Source organism: Colias croceus, chromosome 15 (genome assembly GCF_905220415.1).
Source record: "Colias croceus chromosome 15, ilColCroc2.1".
Lineage (NCBI taxonomy): Eukaryota > Metazoa > Arthropoda > Insecta > Lepidoptera > Pieridae > Colias > Colias croceus.
Window position 1 is genome coordinate 10,080,642 of NC_059551.1, and position 16,424 is coordinate 10,097,065.

Below are 16,424 nucleotides of genomic sequence, written 5' to 3' on the forward strand. Positions count from 1 at the left end.
GTCAGGATACTGAAGTGGGTCGCGGTTACGTGTAATGTGGGGTGGAAACTTATTAACCACTAATGTAAATAGCTGTTTATAATTTATGAATGCCTAAACCGAGATCTTCTAAGTTTGATGACGTAGGTACTTGTCTAGTCTATTTACTTTGAAATTCATCTGCCTACTCATGTATGTTAATTGATGACCCAAATATTAATTAACAAGGAAAGTCAGCATCACTCAGAAATGGAAGAAATTTGTAAAATTTAACAGTGTTAATTATGGTGATTTTTACTTACGTCCATTGCTTTTTTGTACACTGTTGACTGTTCAGAACAGACTAAGCACGTCTTCGTTATTGGTAATCAATTAAAAAGGCAAGCAGACATACAAAACAAATAAAAAAACGTAAAAGCACCGTTTAAATCAATCTAAGTGTATCTCCACGCGATAAATTGTCGAAGAGACGTGTAGTTCCGTTCACATATATGCGTTTGTTACGCTTTTCTGTCTGTTTCAATTATGTTTCCGTCCTATAATTGGTTGGGACAATTATAATTATTATAAGATGTTAACTTGTATGTGCATGTGTGGTCCAAATGAGGACAAGTCACTATGTGACACAAATGAGTCCATTCAAGTACCGCTACTACTAGCTTCTAACTATCTCTGTGTAGGTAATGCTGTTTCGAGTTTGGAAAATAGGATAGTCTTACAGGGTATGGAAGGCATCTACTACTCAAATATATAATTTGTCTGCATAAAACATAAATGAAAAGGTTCAATAAGCATTGCGGTTTCAATTCACACGAAGATACGCTATATTGAAACTGTTGGGAGAACCTAAGGAAAATACCACTGAGTCATTTATGCGAGACGAAAGCTAAATGTCCTGATTAAAATTATGGCAAAATTCTTGGCCCCTTAGTTTATATTTTTTACCTTAATATTTTAAATAAATAAACAAAGATTGTTTAATATTTTTAAACAGTTAAAAACATAGTATGAATGTTTGGTCCTTCCTAGAGATAATTACCTAAACAGTCCCAAATAGCTAATCTATCATTTATATTTACCGTCACAATTTTAAATAGAACAATTGCCGGAATGTACGTCAATGCATTTTATTTATAGGACGTTTATTTCTAATTCATAAACAAGTTGGATACGTTATTCCCTAAATCTTGAATACATGTCGGATGCAACGGTCTCGCATCCCACATATATTACAACGGCTAGACACTTGATCTATAAACTGCTTTCATGTTCATTGCTCGGTGGTTACCACAAGGAAAATTCAATTGAAATGCAGACGAAGCAATGTAATGTAAACACAGAGGGTTCGTCGTTTATATGTCGTTCCCATACAACACTTGCTGCTAATACATTGTAAACATTTCAATTTTCAGTGCACCGCAGACGTCGCAGCGTGCGCCCGCATTTTGCGTACCGTACTGCTCGCTAATCAACGCACGCGATTTGTAACCGTTGTCTATTGTAACACGGTTCAATTTTCTTTAAACAACAGTGATTAGTGCTTATAGTGACGGTTATCGCTTTGGATGTTTATTCGTTTATAAATAGTGGTTTCGCGTTGAGTGGATGTGTGCGATTTATTGATGCGCTATGAAAAGTTTGTGTCCTTAAAGCTATTATTGGATATGATAAATGTGTAAATGGGTACCCTTGGGAAGACAGTAAATATTAAATAGGATTTAGCAAAGATAAATCCGTCAATTTAAACATCACATTTCATAAATAATCATAGGATTTTATTCATTAAAACAAAACGTACTTTTGGTCATTGATATTTTATTCAAACTTCGATGTCGATTTGTCCAATATCCATCCATTCTCTGGATGATAGAAAAGTACCTACAGAAATCTTAAATTAAATTTCTATGGAAGAAAACGTCCAAAATATTGTAATTTCGCAAAACGTGACAATGTAAAATGAAAAGCTCTTTAACGTCATACACAGGGTCGGCGAGCCCTCCTCAATAAAGCTTTGTTTAAAATTAATTAACTGCTGAGAGCAGATGTGATATTGTCGCGAAGGAAAAATAAAAATTGTGCATGTGTTAATATAAATGAATGAGAGAATTAACGTTCCCACTGAGTGTTCATGTTTTTATTTTAGTATGAGCTTTCTGGGCACAATTTTCGTAGCACAAACCTTAGTAGTTCAGAAACACAATAGCACAAAACCCAAAATAAGACTAACTAATATACCCAAACAGGAAGATAGTTATAAAAATCATTCTAGAAATAATATCAACAATATATACTGAAAATTTCATTTTGAGACATTCAGTCTCCTGCAACGTAGTAAAGACTGTCCTTTCAATTGTAAAACTGACCTAGACTACGGTATTGTGATCGGAATGGATCATTGTTAGCAAGATCTAGTTATTGCAATTGTTATGATGGCTGCAGCTCATGGAGAACTGCTTTGATGCTTCGGAAGTTTAACCTTGATAGAGATTGTAAAGAGGAAGAATCCTCTTTTCCCATCAAGCTTCTGTATCAAGATTTCAATCCTTTTTGAAGATGAAATAAAATATTACAAAATAACAGAAACTAATTTTTTTCGAACGTAGATAACTTACGCTATTTATCATCTTAGAATAGATACCTATTTATTTAAATTACATATAGACGGTTAACCATTAGGTTCACTTCATTTTGACCCATATGCAGACTTACTTGATCTACGTTAAATATGCTTAAAAATCGTCAAAAGTTCGTCGCTCCCTTTTTATCTCATGCATACGTTTATGTGATGGCACATTAAGATCTCTCCCCTTAGTGAAACTTTTTGATTGTATTACGGAGAGGGGAGGGTGTTAACCCCATTGCAGTTAATAATAGCTGCAGTGGCTCAGTGGTAAAGGTCACTGATTTGATGTTCATAGATTCAAAGTTGATGGTAAAAAAGATTTGACAATTCTTGCTTTATTAAAAGTCAATCAGAAAACAAATACAAATAATATAATTAAACTGTCAAATATAATTCTTTTGGTTTATACAAATGTGTTTTATTTAGGTCAAACACGTGATATAATGTTTACTCAGCTGCGCACAAAAATATAAATAAGGGGACTGAATAATATCCACATAATAAATCTGTACATCATTGAAAATTATAATAGGTATAAATTAAATGGAATAGTTGATGGCAAAATCTTTTGTAGGAGGTAGATCTGTTTGCAAACCTTTATTAATGTTTACTTAATTTATGTAAACATACAACTGCCCGAATAAGAATTTTTTATTTACTGTATAAAACAGTAGTAAACCTCTTATAATATAAACTATTTTGGAATAAATTTTGAGTTTACACCAAAGCAAATTGACAACAGAGTATATAAGATAGAAACATATAGACATCGGAAAAACACCCCTACCCTTATGATTCATCCCCATCGGCAGCCCTGTGACAGGATAGCGACCTTGTATTATGAGTCAGAATTAACTTTTTGTTGATCTAAAGTTCCTTTTCTCCCAATCCACTTGTTAATAGAAAGTACCTCGAAAAGGAAATAAATGTTATTGTTTTAAAATACATCTGTTTTGTTTCTGAATATCTAAACCAGAGCTGTAATATATCACTCAATGTAGGGACTGTCTCCCCTGCTTATGAGATAATAACAAAATTGGAACTTATTGTTATGAGCTAGGGGCGAAATTGCATTGGAGCTGAATATTATTTTATCTACAATGTATTGATAACAATGATTTCAATGTAATAGTTAAATTTTTATATTTAGGCACGGGCCATGTACCACTAGATTTCATACCGCTGCTAAAAAATATTTTATTGTACCTAAATTTTTACATAATATTTATTAAGTACCTAGTTTTGGTTTCTTCTATCACATATTATTTCTTTAAATGATACCTGCCACCTGAAATTTATTAAATTCTTATTTCCTGATACTTTGAATCATCCGATGAATATTATGAATGTCGTATTTAAAAAACCTTGATAAAGTCAATTATAAAAATAACACAAGAGTTAAACTGGTGATATCAATCAATAATTTCAACACGTTCGGATATGTCAGGATGGCCGAGCGGTCTAAGGCGCCAGACTCAAGGTAACCTTGCCTACTGAAGTAGGTCCGAGTTGTTCTGGTCCTCTCTGAGGGCGTGGGTTCGAATCCCACTTCTGACAAAACTTTTTGTACGTTTTTTTATAAAATTTCTAGAACGTTTTTATTTTTGTTGATGTAGAATATCGAAGTAGATGCAAAAATGTTAATACTTTTTGATTTTTTTTTTATTTTCATTTGGTAACACATACTCATTAATTTTTTCTAATCCTTAAAAGTATTATTTTTAAGTTTTATAAACCAAATTTTCAAATAAGACAGGTTTCTAAATTGAATGTAAACAAATAATAAGTTTTCAAAACAAAACTAAGGCGCCATAACAATACAGATAACCTAAATTTTTCCCAGTAAGCTGTCATCGTTTCCCGCCAAAATAGTATAGCGAGTGTTTATTTGCCCGTATTCCATTAGGCCCCACACCGCGCCCCGTTTAGTTTTAAAACGTCTTTATTTCTATACACAGCTGCGTTTCCTCTCTTTTTATTTTACTATTGTTTCAACATTATGCTCGTGTACAATTGACACGACGCAGACGCAAAAAAGGGAAACCACCCAAATGTGTAGAAAATGTGTGTTCTCTGAGCCTTTCTATTTAAATTGATTTAATTTTCTTATATACAAATAACATTTATAGATACGTATTACTACTAGTATAGAAGTCTGTGGTATTACATGTACAAAATTAAATGATATACCGATGAAATTAATACAGGGTGTCTCAAAAGAAAGTTTATATTTTGTGGATGAATAAAAAAAAAGTAAGCGTTGTATTGAAAAAATGTTTATTGATTATTAAAGTGCATAAAATGGGAATTTATTTCTTAAAAATAATATCATCCAAATGCAGTCCATTGCGTTCATGGCACTCATTTAATCGAACAGTAAAATTACAGTATTTATGACAGCTCGGCAGGTAGACACAGTGATGGCTGCCATTTCGTGCCGGATATTTTCTTTTAAATGCTCTAGAGAAGTTGGTTTGACGAAATGGCAGCCATCACTGTGTCTACCTGCCGAGCTGTCATAAAAATTTTTACTGTTCGATTAAATGAGTGCTGTGAAAGCAATGGACTGCATTTGGACGATATTATTTTTCAGAAATAAATTCCCATATTATGCACTTTAATATTTAATAAACATTTTTTCAATACACCGCTTACTTTTTTTTTATTCATCCACAAAATATAAACTTTCTTTTGAGACACCTTGTAGTATTTATCAATCGGTAACAGATTGCGTAGTCCTGAATTTATAAAAGAAAGAAGTTTCAAGAAATCAGGTGGCAAATCAATTCAGTGACCCAGAATGTATTTGTAACGTCTTGAGATGCACATGGTGTTCTTTGAATCATTGTTTTCTTGGAATTGTATGAAAGATTTTATAATTACATATGTAGGCTAAATTACGACATTTGTATATTTTCTTTTTGTATAATATTTAACATAAGTACTTCTAGTACTTAAAATTTAAAAAATAAAATTAGATTTCATTTATATTTAAAATTTCATTTAATTCCCAATAAAGCCTATAAAATTTCATCAGAATGTGTTCCTTATAGCTTACGCTTCTAATGCTTACGGAAGCAATTCCCAGAATTCCAAACATATATGAGGGGAATTTGTAAGAAAAGAAACACTCAACAAACATTCAGAATCAAATAAAATTGCTTTTTAATACTAGCAGCACTAAATCAATCATTTAATTATTTAGATACCCTCAATTTTAATTCTGAATGAAGCATGTTTTTATCAAAGTGCGTAATAGATTTTGACGCACTCGTTTGAAGTTTTGTTTATCCGTAAATTATTGCAATACTATACTGGATTTGTGATAATATAGTGCTTCGTGAAAGATATGGTTGAAAGTTAGCGCAGAGTTTATATAGAAGAAAATACAGCTGATGTTTTATGAGCATAATGTTGGTATTGTTTTTGTTTTATTAATTCTGTGATTGTAATAACCTAAATATCATTAAGTTTACTGACTCGAGACACCTAGGATATCTTTTAGATACTTTTATGAGTTCTTATCCATCAATTATTGCTGTTTTCTTTACTGTTTTCTGGAGAGTATCTTAAAAACATGACATGTATTAGGAAGAACATTTTATGCGTTTACGGTTTGCTATCCTGTTTTTGTATGTGAACTTTCCACATTCAAATATGATACTTAGTGATGTTTATAGTTAAAATTAAGTCTGATAGTTAACCTTCAGCGTGAAAGTTTATTTAGATTAACTTAATTCAATCTGGGTTAATCGTATTTCTTTTATAAGTAGGTACTCTTATTTTGTCTGGATTGAACTAGTATCAATAAACATGCAATCTAGGACATAGCTCCAACTTTATCTGGAACAATGATATTTACAGTTTTATAAATTGGTTCTTGTTTTGTGGCGGAGATGATATCATGGTGTAATGTCGTCATTGGGAATTAGGTTACTATGTCTACAACTGGGTTCACGGTTTTAACATTGCTTCGTCTGTGTTTGAATTAAAGGGCTTAAACTAATTAGGATAAAGAAAACGATGAATAAATGAGAATTACTATATTATCTTACAATCTAAATTCACCAAACACTTTTCTATGTATCAAGCATGCACAATTTGCTCCCTAAGTTGTTATGTAGCTACTCTTAATCATGGTCTGTTTTATTAGGGTGGGAAAACAAGTGACTAGTTGTACAATGAACAGATGTGTGCATAATATTTACCACGTGTTAGAGTTAAAGCAAGGCTTTATTGTGATAAACCACTGTCTGATTTATAGTCAGATAATAATTAATTCCTTGAATTAACTGTAGGATTTTATGTGTTAATACAGTAATTGCAAATGCAACTGCAATGCTCAAAATTTGTTTATGATATAGGACATCTTATTTGGTAAACAGTGATAATAATGTGCCATATAATATGTCAACAATAAAATACATAATAGTGAGTGATAATAAATGAGTGTTATACAATAGTCAATATAGGCAAGATGTGATTGCAACATGGTCGTCCTCAGGAAGTTTATGGTGGGTATATCTGGATGGAAATAAATAAATAACGTTTGGGTCAATCAGGCTGGCTGTTTTAACAATTCCATGTCATTTCTATCCCGTTTCATGCCCTAAGATTAAAACTTTGTTATTCTTATATTATTTTTTCTTTTTCAGACGCAAATCTCTTTATTCCTGACATTATTATTTAATTATGAATGCGTAACTGTGTTTGTTTATCTTTCACGTCATTTGTCTCCAGTTGTCGAGTCTCCGTGACGAGGCGCCGGGTGGGGACGCGGATAAATGGCGACAGAAGAGGAACTACACGTTCGATCAGAATCGACAGCTTGAAGAGGTCACTAAGGAGAGGTATGTATAGTGTGTCTGGTGTGTGAAGTGTTTACTATTTAGCTACATAGGAAAGTCGTTATATGGTCCTTATTTGTCTTTTCCCACTTTTCTATCACCATATTTTCCTTCTTATGTCATATTTCTTTGAGAGAAAGGTGCACGAAGGTGCGCAGGTCAGTTAGTTGATTTGCTATATATTATGTATACTATTACGATATTTTCCTTTTATTTGTCATATTTCTTTTGAAAGGAAGGTCCACGAAGGTTCAGCTAGTTGATTTCTTAATTTAATATTATGAGTTAGAGTTAGAGTTAGCGTTTTGTGTTGCAGGGACGGGCTGAAGCGCGTGGCGGCGGCGCTGCAGCGGGCGGTGTCGCAGCTGGTGGCGTACTGCGCCAGCGCGGAGGACGAGCTCAACCGCACCGTGCTCGCCACGCTGCTGCCCAAGCTGCTGCCCGCTGACGAGTGAGTTGATGCAAGATAACCTGTTTAATATCTTAGGCAAGATTTCCCCACATAAAAATCGATAACCTGTTTAATAATCTGTCTTGACTTTATCAGAAAGTTGCAAAATTGGCCCATAATATTCATTTTATTTTCATTTCTTTTTTGGGATTAAAACAGTTACACATTAAAATAAGTAAAAGTAGTAAACAAAATTCACGAATGCATAGCCAACGATATTATCCACATATAAACATAAAATATTGAAATTGTATCAGTTTCAAATTACAGAGAATGTTAACAATTTAAATCAATACGATTTTTTTGTATTTAGTCACATTTTACAATGTCAATACATGTGCAAAGCCCAAAAAGATGGGCAAATGTACGTTAATTTAATGATTAGAGCGAATTGTCCCAACCAAACCAAACTTTTCCTATTTCCAGGAGTCTAGACCTAGATTCCCGTCCAGGTTCACCAGTGGACGGCAACACTAGCGCTGTATCGCGGCACGTGCACTTTGCCCCAGATCTCGAACCCATCTTAGCGTCTCTAGACGAGTCTGGAGCGCTGGGCTTCCTGCAGCATCAGCGGGACTTGAGCGCGGATATCAAGCAGGAGTTGGAACATTCGCTCAGGAGGTTGAGGCACGAAGCGCAGGATCTGTTGGAGCTAGCGGCTACGTTGGCTGTTAATAGTGGGTACCTTGGTGTCTTTTATGTGTTCTATTTAATACAAATTTCATCGAAATATCCATAGATAAACATAAAAGAAAAGCGTCTTCGTAATTTGATAGTATTGTGAGTCAAAAATTGATCAGTTTTAAAAATGGCTCATCATTTATTTCAACTAGATTCTTTGTTTTTTTCATAAAGAAAATTTATGATAATAATCACATTCAATGTCATTTTCAGAACAAGAGAATGAGGTAAAGATGTTGGAATCAAGCACAGTGCAGATAACAGAACTTGTCGACGAATTGGATTCAAAACATGGCCGTTGTGACAACTGTGAAATGCAGAAAAAGGTAAGATGAAGTTAAAAACTTTTATAAATAACAACAATAAATAATTTTTCATTCATTCATTCATAGTATAATTGGTTTGATATTGCTAATCATAGTAATATTTTACATTGGTCCTTCGAGTCGGATACGAAACAACGACCTATAAAAATGTTTATCTTTACTTAAAAAAAGTTAAACTTGTGTAATTTAGTATCTAGTGTAATTTGACAAAATTGATTTATATTTTAGAACATTTATATTAAACATTCTTTGAGGTTATTCAATATTATTATGTATATTCATACGTATATTAATGAAAAAATTTCTAATTCCCAGAACATGGAGGAAGCGATGTCGGAGTGTTTGCAGCGTGAGAATTTGCTACGCGCCGACCTCGAGACCGCCATGATGCGTCTCGCGCACCTCATGGCGGCGGACAGACCGCATAGCGATGTTATTGAGGGGTATGTTGTTAATATTTTGTTATAAGATATATTTTTTGACTTTGTATATTGGTACATAGATATTATATATTATAATGCCTTGGTTTTTTTATTTCACTATAAAATCATTAATATTACTCATTCAATGTATCAAGTCATCAATAAAAAAAGTGAATTACGGAAATTTAAAATTTTCTTTTATGTAAGCTTCGCTTTCTTGCCATTAAAAGTGGCAGCATAACTTAGTTATCCATTACACCGTTGTTAATTCTATCAAAATAATAAAAAAGCATTGATTTAATTTAATAAAAAATACCATTTAAATACCAGATACGGCACGGGCGGTGAGCGCACATCGCGTGTGTCGCGCTGGTCGCTCGGTGAAGCGTCGCCGCGGGCGCACCGCGATGTGGACGCGCTGGTGCGGGAGCGGGACGATCTCATGCAACAGGTCTGTATGTAGTATACATTGTGTAGTATTACTATACTACTACTACTATTGCTGCTATTGCACGCACGTGTAGCGTGTGCGTGCGTGATATAACGTACGCGACGCAACGTGGCTTAAATCAAAATGGAGTCGTATAGCATACATCACTATGTGTGCGGTGTGCTACATATAATGGGATAATACTATTAATTATTGTACACTACACGTAGCCGATGATGAGTACACGGCCCATACTTATACTACTTCGCTTTACTAACAAAATTTAACTTTACACTATCCATTAAACGCGCTGTGTTTTATAAATTGTGTACTCCACTCGTGCAATTTAGCTTTTTGTCTCAAATACTATACAGTGATTTAAAAAAATAATTGCTTATATAAATTTTATTAGTTAATCATTGGTTGGGTAAATGTAGTTGTTTCTTCATAAAATATTAATATTTATCTTGAAAATTTTATATAATGTCTGCACTTGTCACACGCACACGCACAGAACGCAAGGAAGAGAAAGTCAACCGTGCACAAAATATGCTGCGACAAGGTAAAGTGCACGTTAAGTTTAGGTGTTAGAGTCGTATTTGTCCTGTTGCTATTTGTGAATGTGGTACGCTCTGAATAGTGTTATGTTAATCAAGGTAGGTGTTATATAGATATACTTTTTTTTATTTCTAGATAAGGATGTTTTTATCTTTCCTCAGTAGCTAGAGCATTGATAAAAGTAATTTAGTTACGATTGTTATAGTCAAACTTAACGTTTAACTTTTCTCGTTATAAAGCTCTTAAGTTCTGTTCAGGTGTTTTTATATATTTTTTTTATTCGCAATGTTTTAAACAATTATGCATTTAAAGCGGAGCCTTGTGTAATGCTAGATTAGATTAACTTATTTAAGTCAGTTTTTTTATTAAAAATAGTATAATAAATAAATGTGTTAAAAGTGTGTTAAATAAATATAAATATTAATACATAATTATTTAACAATAATAAAATGTGTTAAATAAGTGTAAAATAAGTAAATAAATATAATTGACTCATATAATATGATTACGGCTATAGTTTTATGAAATATTCAAGTGTAAATATTGTATATTCAGCTGGAAGCAGCGAACCGCCAGCTACAATCCACCCGCAAGTTCGTAGAGGAACAAGCGACAGAGCGCGAGGCGGAGCGCGACGAGTTCGCGGCGCGCCTCGCCGCACTGCGCGACGAGAACACGCGCCTCACCGCGAGGCTGCACAGCAACGCGAGGATACTCGCTGAGGTGAGCGGGGATATGGGGCAATACGGCTGATAGGGATCATACAATACTAAGGATAAAGTCGTGTTCTATAAAATAAGTACTGTTCTCTAAATTAAGCATGAAATTCTTATCCTACTCATTCACATTTGCATTGGTATTAAAACCTGAACAATCAAACAGAGGAAGAATCATTAATTTGTTTACTTGATAATTTAGAGGCATTCTGCAGCAGCAATCCGCAATCTTAACTTCCATTATAATGTTATGTATGGTCCCAACTTATTAAATTTACCCTATAAAAAAGAATAAGTCCTAAAAATAAACTTTTAGGTTGCATGATGGTTTACTGGTGGTTGGGTTTAATGTTTTATTTCTTTTTGAACTTTTCCATACACTATGCACTTCGAGGGACTAACTTCTAACAGCACTAATATAATACAATTTTTTAATATCTATTTATTTTTATCACTCTTGTTTTTTTGATACATATTTATTGCTGAAACATTGATCAATAATGAATATAAATAATATACACAATATAATATTTGACACGCACCCGAATGAATTATGTACGCACACAGATACGCTGCTTGCGTCTCGCACATTGCAACTGTCGGCAACATGACGCACATGTAAGTTTTTATATACATCGCACCGTTCGTACGCTTTGATACGTGTTTAATGTAGTGCATTGTATGTAATACCAGCAATGTATGATAAAACAATAGTTAGATACCACATTGATTGTCAGTTCATCTAGTAATTAATTAGATATATATACATTTTATCGATGTTTTGCTTATGTACTACAACAAAGTAGCTAATGTAGATGTATTACCTACTATTAAAGTTGTCAGCTCTTAATAATTTTTCGTTCAGATCAAATGTTGTATAACTACTTATGTATTCTCACTTTTTCTTTCTTCTTTCTTGGTCGCATGCTTTAAAATATTCTTTACTAACAAATATAACACTTCTAACCGGATAACTATTTGAAAAAAAATATCTGCAGATTCTCTACAATGTTTTAAATACTGTTTTACTCTAGGTGGAACAATTGGAAAATCAAACGCGAGAAATGAACCAAATAATAACAGATTTGGAAGCCAAAAAAGCCGCTTCAGACGAAGAAGTCAAAGCGACTGAGGAAAAAATTGTTCTATTACGGGATATTATTGCTAATCTTGAAAGTCAGCTCGAACAGAAAACGAATAGAGAGGCTGAAGTGTTAGAACAATTAGAGGAAATGAAAAGGACGATAGATGAAAGAGATAGCAAGATGAGAGCTGTGCTTGGGGAGTTGGAATCGCTCAGGAGTGAAAGAAACGACACTAGTGAATTTACTTGTGCTAAGTGTACGCAAGAGGAAGACAAGTATACGGAATACGTGGAGATGATTAAAGAGCAGGTGGGTTATTTTTTTAGTTAAGTGATAGATTTTATTTCTGTATTCATAAGGAACTTGTTTTGCAATTATCTTAAATATAATTTATTTAATGACGTTGTAATATAGTTCCCATTGCAGGAAATATTTTCTATTGCTTTCATTTAACTTGTTTTAATTGATATCTATATTTTACAATATTATATGTTTCGTTTGCATAACATGAATAGATTAGTGATCATATCTGTGAAATATTTCGTATCAAGCTACCCCGGCTATTCGTCCGGTAGAATATTTTTTTAAGTTTTTCTAATTATTAATAGTTGTCATAGTACCGCTGCTGTCGAAGCGGAAGATTAGCAGAATTCTTTTATTAATAATATTTATTTAATTATTGAAATAGTCGCTATTGTGACTAAAATATATTAATTATACAATGTGTACAGGCCCGTTGGCTGGAAGAGCGTGTACTTGTCCGCACGCAGCGGTTAGAGCGCGCGCACGAGGTGTGCTCTGCGCATGCGTCGGAACCTAGTGAGGACCTGTCCATACGGGAGCAGAAGGTATACATCTTGTTTGGTTATTATTATTCAAGTGAAACTTCTTTATCGGGGTTAGAAAAAAATTTGTGTAACATTTTTTCGTTACGCGTGTCATTTTGCCGTTACGCGCCATCTTTTTCTTGTGCCTACCACGCGTGATTCGACGTGTTTCTGTAAAGTTGCATATAGTAAATTATTTTTTGAAAAATAAGGCCATAAAGAAGTTTCACTTGTTACGTGTGTACACTAGTACACGCACACATTTATTTTTATTTTTTTTTAATTGATGTAAATGATATCGAGTATAGATTTTATTTATATGATAAAAAAAATATTTCTATTCCTTGTAAATTCTACAAAAATACTTGCTATAATATGATGTTTATTTTTCGCTCAGGTATTCCGTATTGCTATTGGTATATCCTAAATTGTGTATTTTGAAGATTCAAAATCGCTTCTAAATCAAGTTTAGTTATTAAATGTTTCAGTTTGAGTTCATACGAGAGCAAATATATATATATTATCATAAGTTATACATCGTATTAATACATACCTAGAAGTTTTTAAAACTGAATAATCAGATTAATATTTTACTTATTTATTTTTCCTATATCCCAGGGTTGCCTGGAAGAAATCGCTTTTAAGCGATAAGGCCGCCAAATTGTACATTTATTATAAGTTGCATGTCGTTTCTGTAAATTTTGTTTTTGTGTGCATTGTACAATAAAGTGTTTTCTATCTTCTATCTATTTTGTGTCTATCATGGGGTCCAAATGTTACATGTTAGTACCAAAAATTGTTCAATAAATGTTTTTTTTTTATCTATCAGGTGGTGTCCCCAACCCGCACGCCGCGCGTGGAGCGCTGCGAAGCGCTGTCCCGGCTGTGGAGCGGAGTGGACGCGCTCACTCGTGCTGAGGACGCGCTGCTGAAGCGGCTGGCGGACCTGGAGCTGCAACGTGCTGCACTTGCTGCTAGTGCTCAGGTGTGTATTTTGTGGAACTGGGGAGTTACTATGAAGTACTGCATTACACATGAGAATACGCGGCGAAACAGTACTCTACCCTACGCCAGTAGATTATACAGATGTGCACATAAAGGCGGCCGTACACAGACCGCTTCAAGCAGTTGAGACCGACGGCTTGAAGCCGCGACCGCGCTGTGAACTATAGACATTCATTAACTGCCGTACACGGACTGCTCGAGCCGTCGCGACCGCTTCAAGCCGTTAACTGCACAGTTGGTAGGGACAGCTCGAGCAGTCACCGACCGACCTCTCGAGCAGTCCATGTACGTCGCTCAGCCGTTAACTGCTCGAGCTGCCCGTGTACGGCCGCTCTAAATGTGAACGAATTTTTGCGTACGAGGTAAGGTCGCTCGAACGTGTGGTAAATGAAGATTACCTCTTATACATGAATTTTCGTTACGTATTCTTTACCCTTGTTCTACAACGATTTGTGTTTTAATCGGCTGCAAAATAATTAAGTTTTAATGATTTTTTAATTATTTTCTTATTTGGAAGTAGAGACTCATGTAACCTAATATAATATGGAGAACTGCTATCATTCTATACAGGAAATTGGCAAGGAAGACAGAAATGATAAAATCACATGACATCTATTCATTTAACTAGATTTATTTCGTCATCATTTTACTAATATTTTTACTACTAGAAATTGAAATTTGGACTAAACAAAATATTAAATTACGTCATATACATTCCTTACTTCTTACTTAAGTACTTAAGAAGGATTACTCAAACTCAAACATTTATTTATTCAATTAGACTTCTTTTAGAAGCACTTTCGAATCGTCATTACATATAACTAATAACAAATCTAACAAAAAATTGACACTATCAATACACACCGCAAATCACACATATAACAGAAATCGCAAGATCTCCAGCTGACCTTGTGCGTCTGGCCGCGGGCCAAGCCGTTTCGGGCGTACGCTCGGACGTGCCAACATACTTGTTAGTTGTATGGATTATGACCGATTATTTGATTTTGATGCACTGTTTGTGCACTGGGTTTATTGATTTAGATTAGCTCAGTTTCCTTAACGTTAGGTTCTCAATAGAGATGATTTTGCTTTTAAACAAACATATTGATACAGACTGTAATACGGACGGTGTAATTTCATACTATTCGCTTTTTTTTAAATACATTCCAACATAATATTTGAGAGGATAAAATTAAAAAAAAAGTAAATTGATTCTGTGTTGTTTTCTACTTAAAATGTTTATAAAGGATTCGTTTTTATCCTTATTGTAAGAAAATTTAAAACGCCTTTAAATACTAATAATTCTAAACTTATAAAAAGCTTTTATTGTTCTTGTAAAAATTATTTAACAATTATATTATGCAACTGATAAAATAATACACACGATGCCTATCACTCGGTATCCTCCTTCCTCTATCGGTATAATAATTTGTTCCTGTAGCACGAGTAATTTAGTTATGTTCTCATTGACAATGCACTTAGGGTTGCCACTTCAATTGTAACCATAGATAGTAATGTTTGCTGATTGAATTTCATCCATATGACACTACTAGATACAGTTCAATTTTGCAAGATCCACAGGAAATTTAAATGTTATTAATAATATACGCATATGGATTCTAAAATCATTTGCTACCTTCTTGTTGTTGTCTTATAGCGCATACCAGAGTATGAATCTTATAGCTTCCACTTTTTTTTACCAATCTATTTCTACTTTTCTGGACAATCTTTTCTTAGCGATTTTTTCGAAGTTTCATGTCTAATCAAGAAATCATTCCAATTCCTGGTTATAATTTTCTAAATTTAAGAAATTATAGTATATTTCTCTTCTTAATTATTATCTATGTAATTGAAACATCAAGATTGCATAGATTATACGCTAATTAAAGGGATTCTCGTTATAAAGGGGTTTAATTGCAAATCCAGACGTTTACAGTCTTGCGAAATGGTGTCTTGCTCCTAACGCCCGCGTTTATCGTCTGTGTTGTAACAATACATTAAATTTTACAAGCTTTTCATGTTTTACCAACAAACTTTTTTGTAAATGTAAACTATAAACATCGTATAAAGAACCAACTTTTTGTAAATATTTACAGCTATTGTATGGAATAGTAGATTTTAGATTGGACAACGATTTATATAACTAGAAGATAATTGTATGCATTTTTATATTACTCAATTCATACTCATACTCTTGAAAGCAACTATCTTATTTAAATTGGAAGCTATAGACGTAGGTTTCTAGAATATGTGTTGCATAAAAATCCGATTAAGATTTAAAATATATACATATATAGTTATTGATAACCCTCATGTTTTAATACTCACATTGAACTTTAAAAACACTAAAATAAATTAACACACACACTCACATCATAATGTGCATAAGTAATTCACGCACACTCTCACATCTAAATATACCCGCGACTATAAAGCTACAATTTATGGAGGAGGCATGTAAATCCCTATTATTT

At 33.6% G+C, this 16,424-nt stretch overlaps 1 protein-coding gene and 1 non-coding gene across 2 annotated transcripts in view; both read left to right on the top strand.

The window, feature by feature from the left end:
* LOC123698245 (golgin subfamily A member 4) overlaps nt 1-16,424 on the top strand; it is a 56,790-nt gene that overhangs the window by 16,158 nt on the left and 24,208 nt on the right. The window contains exons 9-19 of the mRNA XM_045644825.1: nt 7,343-7,452; nt 7,766-7,900; nt 8,327-8,577; nt 8,795-8,907; nt 9,223-9,350; nt 9,660-9,780; nt 10,873-11,040; nt 11,601-11,651; nt 12,068-12,427; nt 12,850-12,966; nt 13,775-13,930. Of these exons, the coding sequence (XP_045500781.1) occupies nt 7,343-7,452; nt 7,766-7,900; nt 8,327-8,577; nt 8,795-8,907; nt 9,223-9,350; nt 9,660-9,780; nt 10,873-11,040; nt 11,601-11,651; nt 12,068-12,427; nt 12,850-12,966; nt 13,775-13,930 (1,710 nt within the window). The remainder of the gene's footprint in view (nt 1-7,342; nt 7,453-7,765; nt 7,901-8,326; nt 8,578-8,794; nt 8,908-9,222; nt 9,351-9,659; nt 9,781-10,872; nt 11,041-11,600; nt 11,652-12,067; nt 12,428-12,849; nt 12,967-13,774; nt 13,931-16,424) is intronic.
* On the top strand, nt 4,045-4,159 carry Trnal-caa. The gene is made up of 2 exons: nt 4,045-4,082; nt 4,115-4,159. It is a non-coding gene; the product is annotated as a tRNA-Leu (tRNA).